This window comes from Lepisosteus platostomus, chromosome 7, assembly GCF_059453375.1.
Source record: "Lepisosteus platostomus isolate fLepPlt1 chromosome 7, fLepPlt1.hap1, whole genome shotgun sequence".
NCBI lineage: Eukaryota > Metazoa > Chordata > Actinopteri > Semionotiformes > Lepisosteidae > Lepisosteus > Lepisosteus platostomus.
In genome coordinates, this window is record NC_142617.1 from 4,249,017 (window position 1) to 4,265,239 (window position 16,223).

The 16,223-nt window shown below is 43.0% G+C and overlaps 3 protein-coding genes across 3 annotated transcripts; 2 read left to right on the plus strand and 1 right to left on the minus strand.

The window, feature by feature from the left end:
- The first annotated feature begins 448 nt into the window (after window positions 1–448).
- LOC148657921 (cystatin-B-like) lies at window positions 449–4,556 on the plus strand. Its single transcript, XM_088638651.1, has 3 exons — window positions 449–649; window positions 3,339–3,440; window positions 4,303–4,556. Exons 1-3 carry the CDS (start codon window positions 578–580, stop codon window positions 4,429–4,431), a joined length of 303 nt encoding a protein of 100 aa, XP_088494777.1. The 5' UTR covers window positions 449–577; the 3' UTR covers window positions 4,432–4,556.
- A 4,254-nt stretch (window positions 4,557–8,810) lies between these two features.
- On the plus strand, window positions 8,811–10,955 carry LOC148657922 (cystatin-B-like). The gene is made up of 3 exons (XM_088638649.1): window positions 8,811–8,981; window positions 9,994–10,095; window positions 10,710–10,955. Exons 1-3 carry the CDS (start codon window positions 8,910–8,912, stop codon window positions 10,836–10,838), a joined length of 303 nt encoding a protein of 100 aa, XP_088494775.1. The 5' UTR covers window positions 8,811–8,909; the 3' UTR covers window positions 10,839–10,955.
- Window positions 10,956–12,850: 1,895 nt separating this feature from the next.
- mix23 (mitochondrial matrix import factor 23) lies at window positions 12,851–16,161 on the minus strand. Its single transcript, XM_088638650.1, has 5 exons — window positions 15,820–16,161; window positions 14,157–14,282; window positions 13,823–13,969; window positions 13,560–13,619; window positions 12,851–13,141 (listed from the first exon to the last, which is right to left on the minus strand). Exons 1-5 carry the CDS (start codon window positions 15,868–15,870, stop codon window positions 13,091–13,093), a joined length of 435 nt encoding a protein of 144 aa, XP_088494776.1. The 5' UTR covers window positions 15,871–16,161; the 3' UTR covers window positions 12,851–13,090.
- Between the last annotated feature and the right edge of the window lie 62 nt (window positions 16,162–16,223).

Here is a 16,223-nt window from a genome sequence, read left to right on the forward strand (position 1 = left end):
ACATTCACAAAAACAAATTGGTCTAATACTACTCAATACTACGCTTACAAGGTGAAAATGGCAATATTAAACTCCGTTAAAAAAACACAATTGATGCACATAAAAAGTAGCGTATTGTTGTTGTTTTTTGTTCACTTGTCTTTTTGGATACCCTTTTTTCTTTGTATAATTTGATGTTCATGAAAACTTCAAATTCAAAAGGCGAACAGCCGCACGAGCTCCGGTAAAACCAACTGTGATTGGGAAAACGTGGGGTGATACAGAACGCTTTGTCTTTTTTACCCCGTTTGCTTAAAATATTCAAGTGTCTTTATTTTTAAAACTCGAGCCAAAGGCTTGTAATTTTTCCATTTTTGTTTCTACAGAAATCAGCAAAAATGCGTTTAATTTTTCAAACGATGTCTTCGCTCCCCGGCTTGGGAAGAGTGGTACAGTCCGGTAAAGTCATATGATCCAGGCCGCCTCAGAGACACGGAAGTGTCAGTGGTTTTTTTTTTTAAAGTTAAGTGCGCAGTTATAGCTCTACTGCGGGAGTGTTTCATTCATTACTGGTCCATCACTGCTCTTTTTTGTCAAGATGCCTCTGTTGTGCGGAGGAACCACCGAGGCCAAACCCGCCACCGCAGAGGTGCAAGCGATCTGTGAGGAGGTGAGTGTTCAAGTGGGAATTGAATTGTGAGTGGGTCGGGATGAGCTCTTCAGGTACTCTGTGAAAGTGAGTTTTGTTTTGTCATTGTCATCATTGTCACTGAAGTTCTTGTGTTGGAGTTATCTTGAGAGATGAAGAAAACATCTGGATCTTGGTATTGCGTGGGACGGAATATTGCAGCTGTCCTTGCAGTACCGAGACAAAATAAAACGTTGCAAAGTAAAAACAAAAGTCGTATTTCAGTTTGAAATCTCATACACTGTTCAGTATGCTTGCAGATTATTTATTCAAATGTTTTGTGTTTTTTTAGTTCTTTACTGCCCCCGAGACTTTCGTTTTAGTGGAGAAAGCGCCAACGTCAGACGTTTCTCTAAAATCCATTTTTTTTAGTCTGAGTAATCGGCATGGTTAGGACTGACTAAAGTGTGGTTCACACAGCGCACACATCTTATCCCGATATTTAATGCGTCTGCGCACGCCCTTAGGGCATCTGGTGATTGTTCTTAATAACAGACTTGCCTATCTGAAGAAGCATTTCAGCTTGTAGAGATCATGCCCATTGGCTGGTTTACCTGTTTTGGCAGAGGGTTATTTCCACGAATCCGAGTATTTAAGTAGAGGCATATGCCCGCCAGCACTTCAAGCTAATGCATAATGCCAGCAGCTCGATCACCCTGCACCTTGCCAATTGGCAGCCCTACTGGAGCTCAGCAGGTGTGGGCCTGTCCAGTACCTGGATGGGAGACCTCCTGGGAAAGCTCAGGTTGCTACTGGTAGAGGTGTTAATGTAGAAAGGTGCTATTCTTTGGATGAAATGATTTCCTTCCTGATTTCCTCTGTTATTGCATGTTTTTGACACTGAATGTTTTCAAGTCTTAAACCAAAATCCTAATATTGGATAAAGGTGAACCCGAGTGAACAAATAACACTTTTTTTTTTTACATATTTCATTTATTTAATGAACAAAGGTATCCAACACCAACTGGCACTGTGTGAAAAAGTAATTGCGCCCTAGTTAAATCAACCCAATTAAAGGGATAATTTAGAGTCAACTGATTGAACACAGCCAGGCTTGATTACAGCCAGCCCTGCTCAATATAAACCTCACTTACCATCACAGTCAAGTTGCCAGCACAAAGATTCAACAAGCACATTATGGTACGATCAAAGGAAATTCCTGAAGAGATCAGAAAAAAGTTGCTAAAATCTATCGGTCTGGAAAGCATTCCAAAGCCATTTCTAAAGCTCTGGGACTCCACTGAACTACAGTGCGAGCCATCATCTCCAAATGGAGAACACTTGGAACAGTAGTGAATCTTCCCAGGAGTGGCCGGCCTGCCACAATTTCCCCATGGGCAAAGCGTAAAATCATCCAGGAAGTTACAAAGGATCCTAAAAAACCATCCAAAGAACTGCAGGCTTCTCTTGCCTCAGCTAAGGTGAGTGTTCATGACTGCACCATCAGAAGAGACTGGGGGCAAAAAATAGGCTTCATGGGAGAGGAGCAAGGCGGAAACCACTGCTAACCAAGAACATCAATGCTCGTCTCTCATTGGCCAAGAAGCACCTGGATGATCCCCAAGCCTTCTGGGAGAATGTTCTATGGACAGATGAGTCAGAAGTGGAACTTTTTGGACGACGTTGTCTGGCGTAAAGCAAACGCAGCATTCTACAGTGAGAACATCATACCAACAGTCAAACGTGGTGGTGGTAGTGGGATGGAGTGGGGATGCTTTGCTGTCTCAGGACCTGGATGACTTGCCGTAATTAAAGGAACCATGAATTCTGCTCTGTATCAGAACATTCTTAAGGTCAAACGTCTGTGAGCTGAAGCTGAAGCATAGCTGGGTCATGCAGCCAGACGGTGATCCAAAACACAAAAGCACGTCCACATCGAAACTTTCATTTTGATTCTTTTCAGCCGTTCTGGAGTGGCCTAGTCCAGGTCCAGACCTAAACTGAATCGAGATGATGTGGCAGGACCTGAAACGAGCAGTGCATGCTTGAAAACCTACCCGTGTTTCTGAATTAAAGCAGTTCTGTGAGGAAGAGTGGGCTAAAACAGATATTGAATTATAGGAAGCGTTTGCTTGCAAGGTGGCACAACCAGTTAAGTGTAAGGGGGTAATTACCTTTTCACACAGGGCATATGTGTGCTGGATAATTTTATTAAATATATAGAATAATAATAAAAGTGTTATTTGTTCACTCAAGTTCCCTTTATCTAATTTTAGATTTTGTCTAAAGATCTGAAAACATCCAGTGAGATAAATATGCAATAATAGAGGAAATCAGGAAGGGGGCAAATACTTTTTGGTGGCACTGTAAAACCGAGGTCGTGACTCTCCATGGTCGTTAAAAATCCCAGGGTGTTTCTCAAAGAGTAGGGGAGTTACCCCTGTCTCCTGGTCAAATTTCCCCCTGGGAAATCTCCTTTACCAATCATGGCCTCCTAATAATAATGCCCATCTCTGAACTGGCTTCATCACTCTGCTCTCCTCCCCACTGAGAGCTGGTGTGTGGGGAGTGGACTGGCGCGCTCTGGCTGCCGGAGCATCATCCAGGTGGGGCTGCACAGTGGTGGTGGAGGGGATCCCCATTACCTGTAAAGTGCTTTGAGTGTAATGTCCAGAAAAGAACTGTATAAGTGTAAGGAGTTTTTATTATTATAGTCGCATGTACTTCGTAGGTGAAGGTCCAGGCGGAAGAAAAGGCTGGAGAGAAGTTCCAGGTCTTCACTGCGAAGGAGTTCAAGTCGCAGGTGGTGGGTGGGACCAATTACTTCATTAAGGTAGGAAAAATGAAGGTCATGTCTTTTTCTAAACTCTTTCACTAAGTTAAACTGTCTTTTTTTTTACCTGGCACGTGCAGTCATTGTGCCATTATGAATTTGACTGGTTTAATCCAGAGTGGATTGTATTTGTACATCAGGCTCTCTTACTGAAACCTTGCTAAAGGCTACAACAGCAGTGTCCCACCTGGAATACGAACCCACAACGTTCCACTTACAATTCCAAAGTTTGGACCACATCTCCACACTGCTATTTCCAGTCATTCATTCCCTATCCATTTCTTCCAACTCGGAGTCGTGGAGGAGCTGGAGCCTATCTCTGTAGGCAACAGGTCTAAGGCAGGATACAGGATGCACCCTGGAACGGGACACCAGCCCCTCGCACAACGCACACAGACACACAAGCACTCGCACCAGGGCCTATTTTCCCAGAAGCCAGTTAACCTCCCAGCATGCCTCTGGACTGTAGGAAACCTAGGTGAACATGGGGAGAGCGTACAAACTGCACGTGGGCGGCGCTACAGGAATGGAGCCCAGGGCTCAGCGCTAGCCACTGTGTCATAGTGGTGCCCCACTGCTGTTTCATTCTTAATAAAAAGACAACCCCGACTCTACCTTTGAGTGCAGTGAAACTAGCCTGCGGAGATGGTCAAGTCTTTTTTAAGACTGTAGTTTAAAAAGAAAGGGGGTCTTGTTCAGGCTGACACTTCCCAGGTGCAGTCGATCACGCTGCCTCAGCTTTGGTCATCCCGGAGAATGGCTGTCTCACCTCACGTGTTGCTCGCTGTGCACGTTCGGCAGAGTATTTCTGGTGGGGAGCCCCCTGAATCTGATGCCCTCACTTGCATGTTTCTCATTGTAGGTGCACGTGGGAGGAGAAGAGTACCTGCATATCCGTGTTCACGAGACCCTGCCTCATGCGGGATCAAAGCTGAGCCTCCACAGTATTCAGACCTCCAAGGCCCAGCATGATGAGATTGTGTATTTCTGATCCTGCAGTGCTGTTGTCCAGAGCCTCACAGTGAAGAATGCTGTCATCACTACGCTTCCAGTATGTTTTGTAATCATGCAGTCATCTCTGTTGCACATTAAAATTAAGTTTCAAAGACCTTAGAATACCATCGTCATTATTTTTGTTCTGGGACATTTTTGGGCAAGGGGGATGGGTTGTTAAAATCTGTAATGTAAGTTTTAAGACTCTTTATTCTTTCTAGAAGAGCGTCTTCTGAATGGAGTAAAAACTGCTCGACAAGGAGGGGCAGCGCTAGAAGTGCTCATTGATCTGACAGTAGATGCCATTCTGTGCTGTGATTTTGGAAACAGTTTTCATTTTCCCCATGACATTTTTTTTTTCTCCTCCATTACCGGTTATATTTTGCCTTTGGCAATATTTACTGAAGGAGGAGTAAGAGGATTGACGGATTATTCACATTGCTGCTTGTGCATAAGGTACACACAGTCAAGAATTGTAAAGAGCGAAAAAACGATTTCCTTCTCTTGCAACATGGTGAAGCATGAAATGGAAATGCCTTCTTTTTAATGGATGACTTCTGTAAATGACTACTTATAGGGTGTTTTGGTCACAGTGGTTGCTGGTGAATGGTTATCAACATAATGATTGAATCCACAGTAAAAACATACTTCCATGCCCAGCACATCGAAGGTACAAGGAACGCTACAAGCTGGTTGCAGATATTAGATGAAGGAGTACATGTGGTCTAGTCTGTCAGACCGGTTGGTCTTTTTTAAGACTTCTTATTCAATGTTTTGTTAAAGACACTGAAAATTACACATGCTATTTTGATCTGAGCCAAAAGGCAGAGAAGTGAAAGACTTTTGAAAGAAGCAAAGACACTGAAAAGTAGTTTTAGAAAGTGTGCTGCTCCATTTAAAGTGACTCCAGTAGACTGACCCGTTATCCTCTCTGATACATATGAATCAGAGAACAGTGGAATATGGTGACCACCTGTGAGATGGGAGATGGCTTTAGAGACATGAGAAATTTCGCAAATACTCACTTAGAGCCTTCCAGCGACTCCTCCCAGTGAAATCTCCAAATCTTGCGCAAAAGTTGCGTCTGATTCTCAAGTTTGAATGGCAGCACAAATGTGTATTTTATCAAGATCAAGATAGAGCCCCAAATGTAATGCTTTTTTAACTCAAAGTCCATAGGCCATCTGTCTCTGTTGAGAGAGAAAGAGTCTTTCCACAATTATTTTCTTAAAAGAACTGATAAGCCCGTTCTAAATCTCTCTAAAAGGCCTCAACTGAACAAATGCATTTGAATCCTCAGTTCAGTCGTTCACTGGGTGCCACCCATGTTGGATAAAAAGTCCTTAACATTTTTTTTTTAAAATGTAATTGCAACAACAAAAAATACAATACAACATCATCAGGGGGTACATAATCCAGCGGCATTTTACAGAAAAAGATTAAATGACGTAAATAAAGATAAGAGAACCAAAGCTTTTGTGTTCTTACATTTAGAAATAGTTTGGAGATACGCCCCATTTTTCTATTTTAAGTGTTCAAATGTAGGTCTCTTCCCAGACCATTTCATTTTATGTATATAATAACGTGTATAATGACAAATAACAGTTTTGGAATTTTTTTCCAACGGGGCTAAAAAGTAACATAACATCTCTTTCTCTTAAAACAAATGTCAGTACGTGAAACCTTCTTTTTTCTAATCTTGCAGATCGATCCAGAATTTTACAAACGGAACATAACCAAAATAACAACAGGAAACAACCAAAACAAAGGCTGTTTCTGGGCTGCCTTTGCAAAAAACACAGTCACCATCTGTTTTCATTTTAAATCTTTGCACAACATGAAAAAAGGTGCTTAACTATGCAGTGCCAAGAGTTTTATGTGTCCAAAGAAAATATTGAAGATGATGGTGATCATGACAATTCTTATTCTTATTATTGTTGTTGTTGTTGTTTGTTTTACCTTTGCTTCTCTTTTCCAATTAATTTATACCACTACTATTCTGGTTTTACCTCTCAATAATGATTACAAGACATTGTGTACTTGTTTAGCCATGTGTCACTCTGCAACTCACCACTGGCAGCCCACCGAAGCCCAGCAGGTGTGGGCCTGGTCACTACCCGGATCAGAGACCTCCTGGGAAAGCTAAGGCTGCTGCTGGAAGAGGTGTTAGTGGGGCCAGTAGGGGGCGCTCACCCTGCGGTCCATGTGGGTCCTAATGCCCCAGTATAGTGACAGGGACACTATACTGTAAAAAGGCGCCGTCCTTCGGAGGAGACGTAAAACCGAGGTGCTGACTCTCTGTGGTCATTAAACTCCCAAGGCGTTTCTCTAAAAGAGTAGGGGTGTGACTCGGTGTCCTGGCCAAATGTGCCCCTGGCCTTTATCAGTCATGGTCTCCTAATTACCCCCATCTATGAACTGGCTTCATCACTCTGCTCTCCTCCCCACTGAGAGCTGGTGTGTGGGGAGAGTACTGGAGCACTGCCGCCACATCATCCAGGTGGGGCTGCACACTGGTGGGGGTGGAAGGGATCCCTGTTACCTGTAAAGTGCTTTGAGGGGAGTGTCTAGAAAAGTGCTATAAAAGTGTAAGGAATTATTATTATTATTATTATTATTATTATTATTATTATTATTATTATTATTATTATTATTATTAATTAATTAATTAATTACACAATGCCTTAATTTCCTAATGTCTTACGTGTGTTAATAACAGGGAGATTTCAATATTATTGTTCTGAAATCCCTCTGTAATAATAATATTCCTTTGGTTTCCCTTGATGGCTAGTTTAGTTCGTTAGCAGGAGCAGTACTGTGCACTCAGGCGCCTGCCCGGGCACCCCGGCGGGGTCTTCGCGGCGGCCTGCAGGTTCCCAGCTGGCGTTCAAGAGGCGCCACGACTTGACTTTCTGGTTAGCTGTTCACACCAATATCAGTGCGAATAGGAATTTACCGCAGCTTGTGACAGGATAGACAGCTTTCAGCAATGATCCCCAGCTCCATCAACAAGACTCGCGTCGCCCCTGGCGTTTTTTTTCAGTGAGTTCAAAGGCTGCATCTGTAAAATATGTAGCATTTCTGGCGTGAATTCTTCTCTTTTGGGTTCAAGCCGGTCAGCTGCCTTTCTATGCAACCGGGAGAGCAGTGAGCAGTGTTTCCCAGATGTTTTTAGTTGCAGCGACTCGGCGGCTGCGAGAGAGGGCTGGTGGCTGGGGCACATTTGGCAGGAGAGTCAGTAGCAAAGGCAGCTCAGACTGCTGATATTTCATGAGGACGTCTGAGAGAAAGACATCATCAGGGCCACCTGTGGACGAAAGAGCATGCCCCTCGACTGTGGTGTCTGTGAATTGGTTTGAGATTCAAGGCAGAACTGCTCTGAATCGGTTGACTGCAAATGTCAATCCAAGGCGTGAGCAGTTTCAGCGAGTACTTCAAAGAGAGGGATACGATGGTCGGGTTGCAGGGCTTAAACCCCTTATTACACCTGAGAAAATGCGCTTCTGTGAGTCAAGTGGCGCAAAGAGCGCAGGCAGTGGTCTACTGAGCAGTCATCTGGTGAGGAGTCATCCTTCCCCTTTTCCTCAACATGTGGATGAGTGTGCATGACCCAGGCCAGGAGAAGCCTATACTAGCACTGAGCCCCTCACTCGGTTTCAATAAATAACACTTCGGAAGTTTTAGAACTGCTGTTCTCACTGACACCTTGAATTCGTTATTGGTGGCCGTATATTTGATGTGCTGTAACCCGCAGGTACTGTCCATGTCCAACCCGGCGATTCAAACCCTTCATTTCCACCATTAGTACTGGTTCCGTGCCTTTTGCCCCCAGTATCGCCACCAACCTGTCAGCAAGTCGGCCTGCAGCGGAGAGCAGCCACTTGAGGAACGCAAATTCAAGCTGTTGTGCACAAGGGAGCACCAGGCTTGGGATAAAACTGTATATCCAAGGGAGCTCCTGTAACAACACATTGTGCCAATGTACTGTGTCCGCTCGCTACGGGACTTGCTCAGATTTGTAATGGTCTTTGGGGACGTATAGGTCTGAGGTTCTGTTGTTCACATTTCTGGGTACTGTTTCTACTTTACTTATTATTATTATTGAATGTTCAGTAAAGCTTGGGGGAAAAAAGTGAGACTTGAGTTTCAGTTCTCATTAAACACTGGAGAACTCCAGTAGCCCCAACCCCGTTTTGCATTTCGCGTTTAATTTAAAATTTGAGTTGAAAAATTGTATTAATGATTGATTATATTGCACAGGAATCTGTGACAATCGAGTTTTATTTTTCAAACGATGTGTCGGCTCCCCGGGCTGGGGAGAATGGTACAGTCCGGTAGAGTCATATGATCCAGGGCGCGTCAGAGACGGGGAAGTGTCAGAGTTATAAAGAGTGCAGTCTGTACAGTGCAATCACAGATCTGCTGGCAGGGTGTGTTTCATTCTTTACTGGTCACATCACTGCTCTTTTTGTCAAGATGCCTATGCTGTGCGGAGGAACCAGCGAGACCAAACCCGCCACCGCGGAGGTGCAAGCGATCTGTGACGAGGTGAGTGTTCAAGTGGGAATTAAAATAGTTCGGGGGGACTTGAATTCTGTCCGAACTTCATTGAGTGGAGTAGGATCAACTCTGAAAGTACTCAGCACAGGTGAGTTTTAGTGTTATGTTGTTATAATTGTCACTGAAGATATTGTATTGGAGTAAGTCCTCTTGAGAAATACAATATTTAATATCCTGACAATGACTGTTCCTACTTGTGATGAAATACTTCAGCTGAGCTGCATCGCCGAGACCAAATGTTATTATACTTTTGGTATTTCGGTTTAAAGCCTCGTGCACTCTTCAGTATGCTCACGGATCTTTTATTCAAGTTACTCTCCAGATGTTTGCTTTTTTTTAAAAAAATCCTTAATGCTTTCATCAGCAGAAAAAAGTGCTGGGTGCGATAAAGTCATGCTTCTCTCTAAAATGCAGAACGTTTTGTGACGGAGTCATCGTCATGGGTTAGAACTGACTAACGTGTGGTTACCATCTTATCCTGGTCTTTATCATACATCCACTCACGTCCCCAGGACATCTGCTGATCGTTCTAAATAGACTAGCCTATCTGAAATATTTCCTTTAGCACATCACCAGTAATGGCTACACGGACACACAGTTTTCACTGTATTCAGCATAACTGCACTACTTGTATACATTGCATACACCATGGACACAGCAGCTCTACTCATATTGAGTTTTATTCCGTTTCTGTTACATCTATTATTATGTAACCTTATTTTCATAACCTCAGTTCTGTGATTTTTGTGAGCTCGCAGAAAAGACATTTCATTGCCAGCAACTACTGCTGCACGCTGTATTGTTGTGCATTTGATAGATAAACTTTGATCTGAAATAGCAACACAGCAGTCTTGCCAATCGACCAGTTTACCTGTACTGGCAGAATGGGAGTATTTAAGCAGACTTGTATGCACACCAGCACCTAGAGTGGCCCTGAACCTTGACCCAGGTGTAGTATCTCCTGAAGGGTAACACAGCCCTGGTCACGTGTACTTCGTAGGTGAAGCCCCAGGTGGAAGAAAAGGCTGGAAAGAAGTTCCAGGTCTTCACTGCGAAGGAGTTCAAGTCGCAGGTGGTGGCTGGGACCAATTACTTCGTTAAGGTAGGAAAAATCATGCCTGTGGCTATTTTGAAAATCGCAGACAATTAGACTTTTTTTTTCCTGGCCCCTGCAGTCCATTTGTCTGCATGTTTGTCCATTTGTCATTATGAATTTGGTTTTATCCAAAGCGGCTTATATTGGTACACTTGCATACATCAGGCTGAGGCTGATACATTTGACTGAAACCGTGTGCGTGACGCACTGTGCTCACGGCAGTGTCCCACCTGGAATTCAAACCCACAACCTTTCACTTGTAAGTCCAGAGTCCTGACCACATCTTCACACTGTTATTACCTTCTTATTAAGAAAGACAACCCACCCAGACTGTTTGCATTTGAGTGCATTGGAAGTAGCCTGTGTAAATACTTTTTAGAATAAATGCATTTTTTTAGAGTTTAATTTACAAATGGGGAGCATCTTGCTCAGGCTTTCACTTGGACAGTTATACTTTCCAGGTGCACATGAACGCATTGCCTCGGACATAGTAATCCCGCAGAACTGTCTCACCTTGCACATAGCTCACTGTGCACGTTTAGTGGGGGTGTTCTGGTGGAGAACCCCCTGAATCTGATGCACGAACATGCATGTTTCACCATCTTGATTCTCCATTGTAGGTGCACGTTGGAGAAGAGGAGTACCTGCATATCCGTGTTTACGAGACCCTGCCTCATGCGGGATCAAAGCTGAGCCTCCACAGTATTCAGACCTCCAAGGCCCAGCATGATGAGATTGTGTATTTCTGATCCTGCAGTGCTGTTGTCCAGAGTGAAGAATGCTGTCATCACTACGCTTCCAGTATGTTTTGTAATCATGCAGTCATCTCTGTTACCCATTAAAATTAAGTTTCAAAGACCTGAAAATACCATCGTCATTATTTTTGTTCTGGGACATTTTTGGGCAAGGGGGATGGGTTGTTAGGTTTTAAGACTGCCAACAGTATCATTTCTAGAGAAGTGGATACCGATTGGAATCACTTGTGCTCGACGTGGTGGGGCAGCAATAGAACTGCGGTTTTCTTTTCTGTCTTTTCCCATGACATTTAAAACTTTTGTTCCTCCTCTAAAACCTATTACCCAAAGCTGCCTTTGGCAACACGTACTGAAGGGCGAGTGAAATGATTGATGGAGTTTTCCGTTGGCTGCTGGGGAATGCAGCCTGTGTGCACTTCCAGGGCGTAAGCCAGAAACCGGTGAGAGCACAAAGCATGATGAATCAGAAAGCAGAAACACCCTTTTCTAAGAACCTTCTCTAAGATGACTTCTCTTAACACCCACTTGCAGCGTTATGTTCCTGGTTTCGGCCACAGTCGTTGCTGGTGAATCCACAGTAAAAACGTCCTGTAGGGCTGCACCGAGCACCTCAATGCCACATGGACAACTGTAAGAAGGTTGTAGCGCGTAGGTTTACATTATATGGGAACTTTGAGTTCAATATTAGATGCTGTGATGAACTGGCTGTTAAAAAAGACCACATGCACAAAATGTTTACAGCAAAGTAAAACAATTGTATTCACAACAGCACCATTTAGGGTAAGCAGTGTTCAGTGTGTAGCGTTCCTCCCCTTGCTAATACAGTGGGCTTTCCTTGTGCACCACTGGCCACACATCTTGTAATTCCATGCCGTTATACCTGCCTCTGGCTATGGCTAAGTCAGCAAACTGATTTCTGCTCTGAACAGATCTGAAAACGGCCTCTGGTTCCTTGGCAAAATGTTCCAGTTTAAGTGGGGCACTACTCAAAGATCTGAGCACACAGCAAGAGTTACAAAATCCTTTTTACAGCCTTGCACCATTAGAGCTTCTAAAAATTCAGCTTGAGCCTCAGCTGCTCTCCTTGTGGGACTCTTTGCACACGAGTCAGTGATTTTGTGTCACTTTTGTTGCAGAAAGTAGAGGAAGGCCCTGCAGTATCGCTTTCCTGAAAGCATGTTAGTACTTGTTGCAGTGGTATGGTTATGAGAAAAGCACAGCCTGACATGATTAAAAGTACACAACCCCTTATTAGTATAGGCACTCTTTTCTTGCAGTCCTAAAACAGATGTTTCAGTTGACACCTGGCTAACATGTCTTTGCCATCACTTTAAACAGAGAAAGCAGTATGGTGAGCAAAAATGTCACAAGTCTCATCTTGTTCACTAGACCTTCTCTTCCTGTGCTAAAAACCTAATTAATGTGGTTGCATTTCCCGTACTAAAACAGTTGTACACTGCTGGAGAGGTATTCATACTTGATGTCAGGAACCAGTCAGAGGTTCAAGACTCTCATCTTGCGATCCTTAGCTGTTGATAAAAATGCACTAAATAGATTGTGGGTGACTGAACATATCAGTGCTGTTTCATCTCCTGTCATACAACTTTTGTGTCAGGATTGTGTCCTTTATAAATTAAAACAGCTCTGTAAGCAAGACGTGTGAGAGAAAGGGCCTGGAATGTGGTGCGGAAATTCCAAAAACGTTACAGCTGTATTCCATTTGCCCTGTGCGCGCAATTCCATAGAAAGAGGTGGATATTGTGAAAGGTCTATTATCGAATCAGGCTGTCTGCTGTAATGCTGTTGATTCAGTCAAAGAATGGCTGGGCTTTTCAACAGGTTCCAGCTAGTTCCTGGGTAGCAAACACCACTAGTTTGCTATGACGTCACTGGCCCATGGCCATTTAGGCCTTGCTTCCCAGAATCCAAATTCAACATGCCATTTGTGGAAAGAGCCTGCCTTAGCAGTCACACGCAAACCCAACAGCATGGAGACCACAGCTGGCCTTTGAAAACAGTTTTCATTCTTATAAAACTTTTTTTTTTTTTACAAGGTTTGTAAAAAAAATGGTGATTCACAAACATTTGAGAAGTTTGTCTAATTTTGTCTACGGCGAGATGGAGAGATTCCTTGATGGATGCAGGAAAGGAAATCCCGGTTCTTTGATTTCGGTGGTCCGCGGCGGCATAACTACCATGATTCCATTTTCATTCCAGACATTGTGACAAACGCCACTTCACAGACGTCACTGGTGCTTCGGGGGAGAAAAATGAATCCAGCATCTTTCGTTGAACACCTGGATGAAGAACAGTAAACATACCGATTGTAAATAAAATCTTATTTACCCTTTGGACTGTTAAGCATTCAGTTACCCACTTATAAACAAATCCTTCAGGTATCTATAAGAGAAATTAATCATATATAGTGAACCAAGCATTTGAACGTCACCGGCTGTTTTCTTACGTGAGGTATAAGGATTTTTGCTTGGACGCTAATAATTGGTTTTACTTACATGTCTAGATTTTATATCATGTACTTTCAGCAGCTGGCCCTGAGGCATAAATGCATCAATAATAAAGTCATTTCAATAGATGTCTGCTTTATAGTCTAACACATTCCAGGAGGACAATGATAACACAGAAACAGAAGGTGTACATCATCTTCTCCGTTTTGGGCAGAGGAGAAAGATGTAATTTTTTCTTATGCTGTCATACCTTCAAGCTTCTGTCATTGACAACTTCTTCAACATTTAATTCTGATTGCATAAACTTCAGCTGCAACACACACAAAGAAAAAACATCATGGTTAATTATGACTTACATTTAAAAACTAGCACAAATACAACATTTATAAACGTTTTGCTGGTCAGTCATTCTGCTCCTTTTTGTCTGCAAAGCGAGATGTACTAATGCGCCTTCAGGTTGTAGGGCTTTTGGTAAGAGATAGCACGCCCTCTTGTGGCTCAACTGTGCATTACCTTGGTCTGCTCTTTCCTGAGTTGCTTGATTAGTGTAAGGTTATCGGCATCCTTCGCCCTCTCCTCCCGCAGCTGGTTGACCACACTGGACGTCTGGGCTATACAGGACTTTATTGCCTTATCTCGGCTGACATGGGCTTCCATTAGCTGGAAAAAAACAGAACACGACACGTAAGTGATCAAAGCTAGCATAAACACGTGCTCAAAGCCAGACTTTTTATTGCCGCTTTCAGATCTCTTTTATTTTACAAACCCTCTTCTGCATTCATATTCATGCACCGTGTTGGGAAATGGTGCAAGCAAGCAGCACTGATCAGTCTGCCCAAGCACTTACAGACTCGTACAGCTGTTTGCACGTCTGATTGGCATCGACCTTCCCTTTGAAAGACGCAGTAGGGACAGTGGTGTTCAACTCGTGGACTATCCGGTCATCGATGGTGCGCATCGCCTTAAGGACTTCCTAAACGAGGGGGGGGAGGGAGAGAGAGAGAGAAGCGAATGAGGAAGGGAAGCAAGAAAAACTATCATCAGGTTTGACCAGATACACTGTGCAAAATATTCCTCAGCTGACCCTTGCCAGTACATCAAGATTAACAACAGAACGGTTACAAACGCAAGGAAGCCATTCGACCCATCTACCTTGTTAGGCTAGGTAGTTAGTAGTTAAATGATCCCAGGATCTCTTCTAGCTGTTTCTTGAAGGAACTTCAGGTATTAGATTCAGCAACATGAGAGGCATCTTGTTTGAAACTCTCACAACCCTTCGAGTTGAAAAGTGTCCCCTATTTTTGGTTTTAATATTTGTCAGGAATGACATCTGTCTCCACAATAGGGCAGTATTTCATTGCAAGACAGCCCTCCAGCATGACCACAGTATTTGCCTCTTTTTCAGCAGACAGACATAAAAGAGCCATGTGCACCCCCATGTTACCAAGTGCTGGACCAGACAGCTCCACCGAGTGAGTGTACGTGGTCCAGTCACAGCCAAACCAGCTGGTCTTTTTCAAGGACTGCATGTTCAAACTTTTGTTAAAGACATTGAAAAGTAACCTTAGAAAGTGTGTTGATGCACTGAAAGCCACTCCAGTAGCCTGAACATTTATTTTTAGACACTGAATCACTAATCACTGAACAGTGGGCTATGGGGATTATGTGTGAGATCAGAGACAACTTTAGGGACAAAAACAAATACCCACTTTTCCTGCAGCAATAACTTGTCAGTGTTTAATACATTTCTATGAAGTAAAGTCACAAGTTCTACAAGCTATCAGTTCCATTCTCATCAGTGTCTGTTAATGAAGTTATCCTGTTTAGAAGTCTCCTAGGACAGGTCATGAGAGCAGCAGGCGGCTCATTCAAATTAATTCTGACAGCCTTGTCCAAAAGTGTATGTTTTATAAAGTTCAAGATACAGTTCCACATTTAACGCTTTTATTCGAGACTCGAGGTCTATATACCAACTGGCTCTATTTAGAGTGGAAGTTTTCCCCTCAGTTACTTACTTAAATGAACTTATAAACCTTTCCTAAACGCTCTCTTTCTAAAAGGGGTGAACTGAACAAAGGAAGCTGAAGCCCAGGGGAAGAATTGTTTTTTTTTTTCAGGAGAAGAATTGTGCAACTGGTTCGCTTCGCTCCTCCTCCTGCCCACTAGTACGTACACACGTACGTCAGTAACACATGGATTAAGACAATTTAATTAAACAGTGTGAGCAATAATCACATTTAAACAACGCATTTTTATGCCTGTTAAGCGGATTCCCATTCTACATCTCTGTTATCATGAATTAACTATCCTTTTCTTTATAAAAAAAGTAAGACTTCCAACCACATAAATGCATTGAACACATTATTGAACGTAAGGGTCACACCATTTGAGAATTTAATGAAATAACCAACAACTCAACCTCTTCCATTTTAAATAAAACAATAAGTGCTAACTGCACCTACTGCGTCCTCGATTGCTCAATGTCCGATTTAGTTGTTTTTTTTTTTTACCTGAAACATCGAGAAGTCCTCACAGTTCAGTCTTCCACTGGGCGCCGCCATGTTAGATAAAAGGTCCTTACCAATTCAGAGCCAAGAATGTTAGGTGTCCAGAGCATATCCTGAAGACAAACCCAATAATATAGAAAAAAAACGCGATGTATGGCACTGAATTAATTATTAATTATTATTATTGTTGTTGTGATTGTTGTTGCTGTTGTTGTTTTGCATTTGCTTCTCCGGTCCAATTCATAATGATGACAATACTGTGAAGTTACAAACTGTCTTCAAACTACTTTCATAACTTTCAATATTATTACATTGTGATCGCATATCCCTTTGGTTTCCCTTGATGGCTAGTTGAGGTCATGTTGGCAGGGGCAGTACTGTACACTCAGGCGGCTGCCCGGGCACCC

Excerpts from the sequence above, each read along its gene's own strand:
- mix23 (XM_088638650.1), bottom strand. The coding sequence starts at position 15,870 with ATGGCGGCGCCCAGTGGAAGACTGAACTGTGAGGACTTCTCGATGTTT. Across the intron at positions 13,620-13,822 it reads TCAGGAAAGAGCAGACCAAG|CTGAAGTTTATGCAATCAGA; the intron begins GTAATGCACAGT and ends TGTGTGTTGCAG. Across the intron at positions 13,142-13,559 it reads TCAATGACAGAAGCTTGAAG|GTGTTCAACGAAAGATGCTG; the intron begins GTATGACAGCAT and ends TTCTTCATCCAG.
- LOC148657921 (XM_088638651.1), top strand. The coding sequence starts at position 578 with ATGCCTCTGTTGTGCGGAGGAACCACCGAGGCCAAACCCGCCACCGCA. Across the intron at positions 650-3,338 it reads TGCAAGCGATCTGTGAGGAG|GTGAAGGTCCAGGCGGAAGA; the intron begins GTGAGTGTTCAA and ends TGTACTTCGTAG. Across the intron at positions 3,441-4,302 it reads GGACCAATTACTTCATTAAG|GTGCACGTGGGAGGAGAAGA; the intron begins GTAGGAAAAATG and ends TTCTCATTGTAG.
- LOC148657922 (XM_088638649.1), top strand. The coding sequence starts at position 8,910 with ATGCCTATGCTGTGCGGAGGAACCAGCGAGACCAAACCCGCCACCGCG. Across the intron at positions 8,982-9,993 it reads TGCAAGCGATCTGTGACGAG|GTGAAGCCCCAGGTGGAAGA; the intron begins GTGAGTGTTCAA and ends TGTACTTCGTAG. Across the intron at positions 10,096-10,709 it reads GGACCAATTACTTCGTTAAG|GTGCACGTTGGAGAAGAGGA; the intron begins GTAGGAAAAATC and ends TCTCCATTGTAG.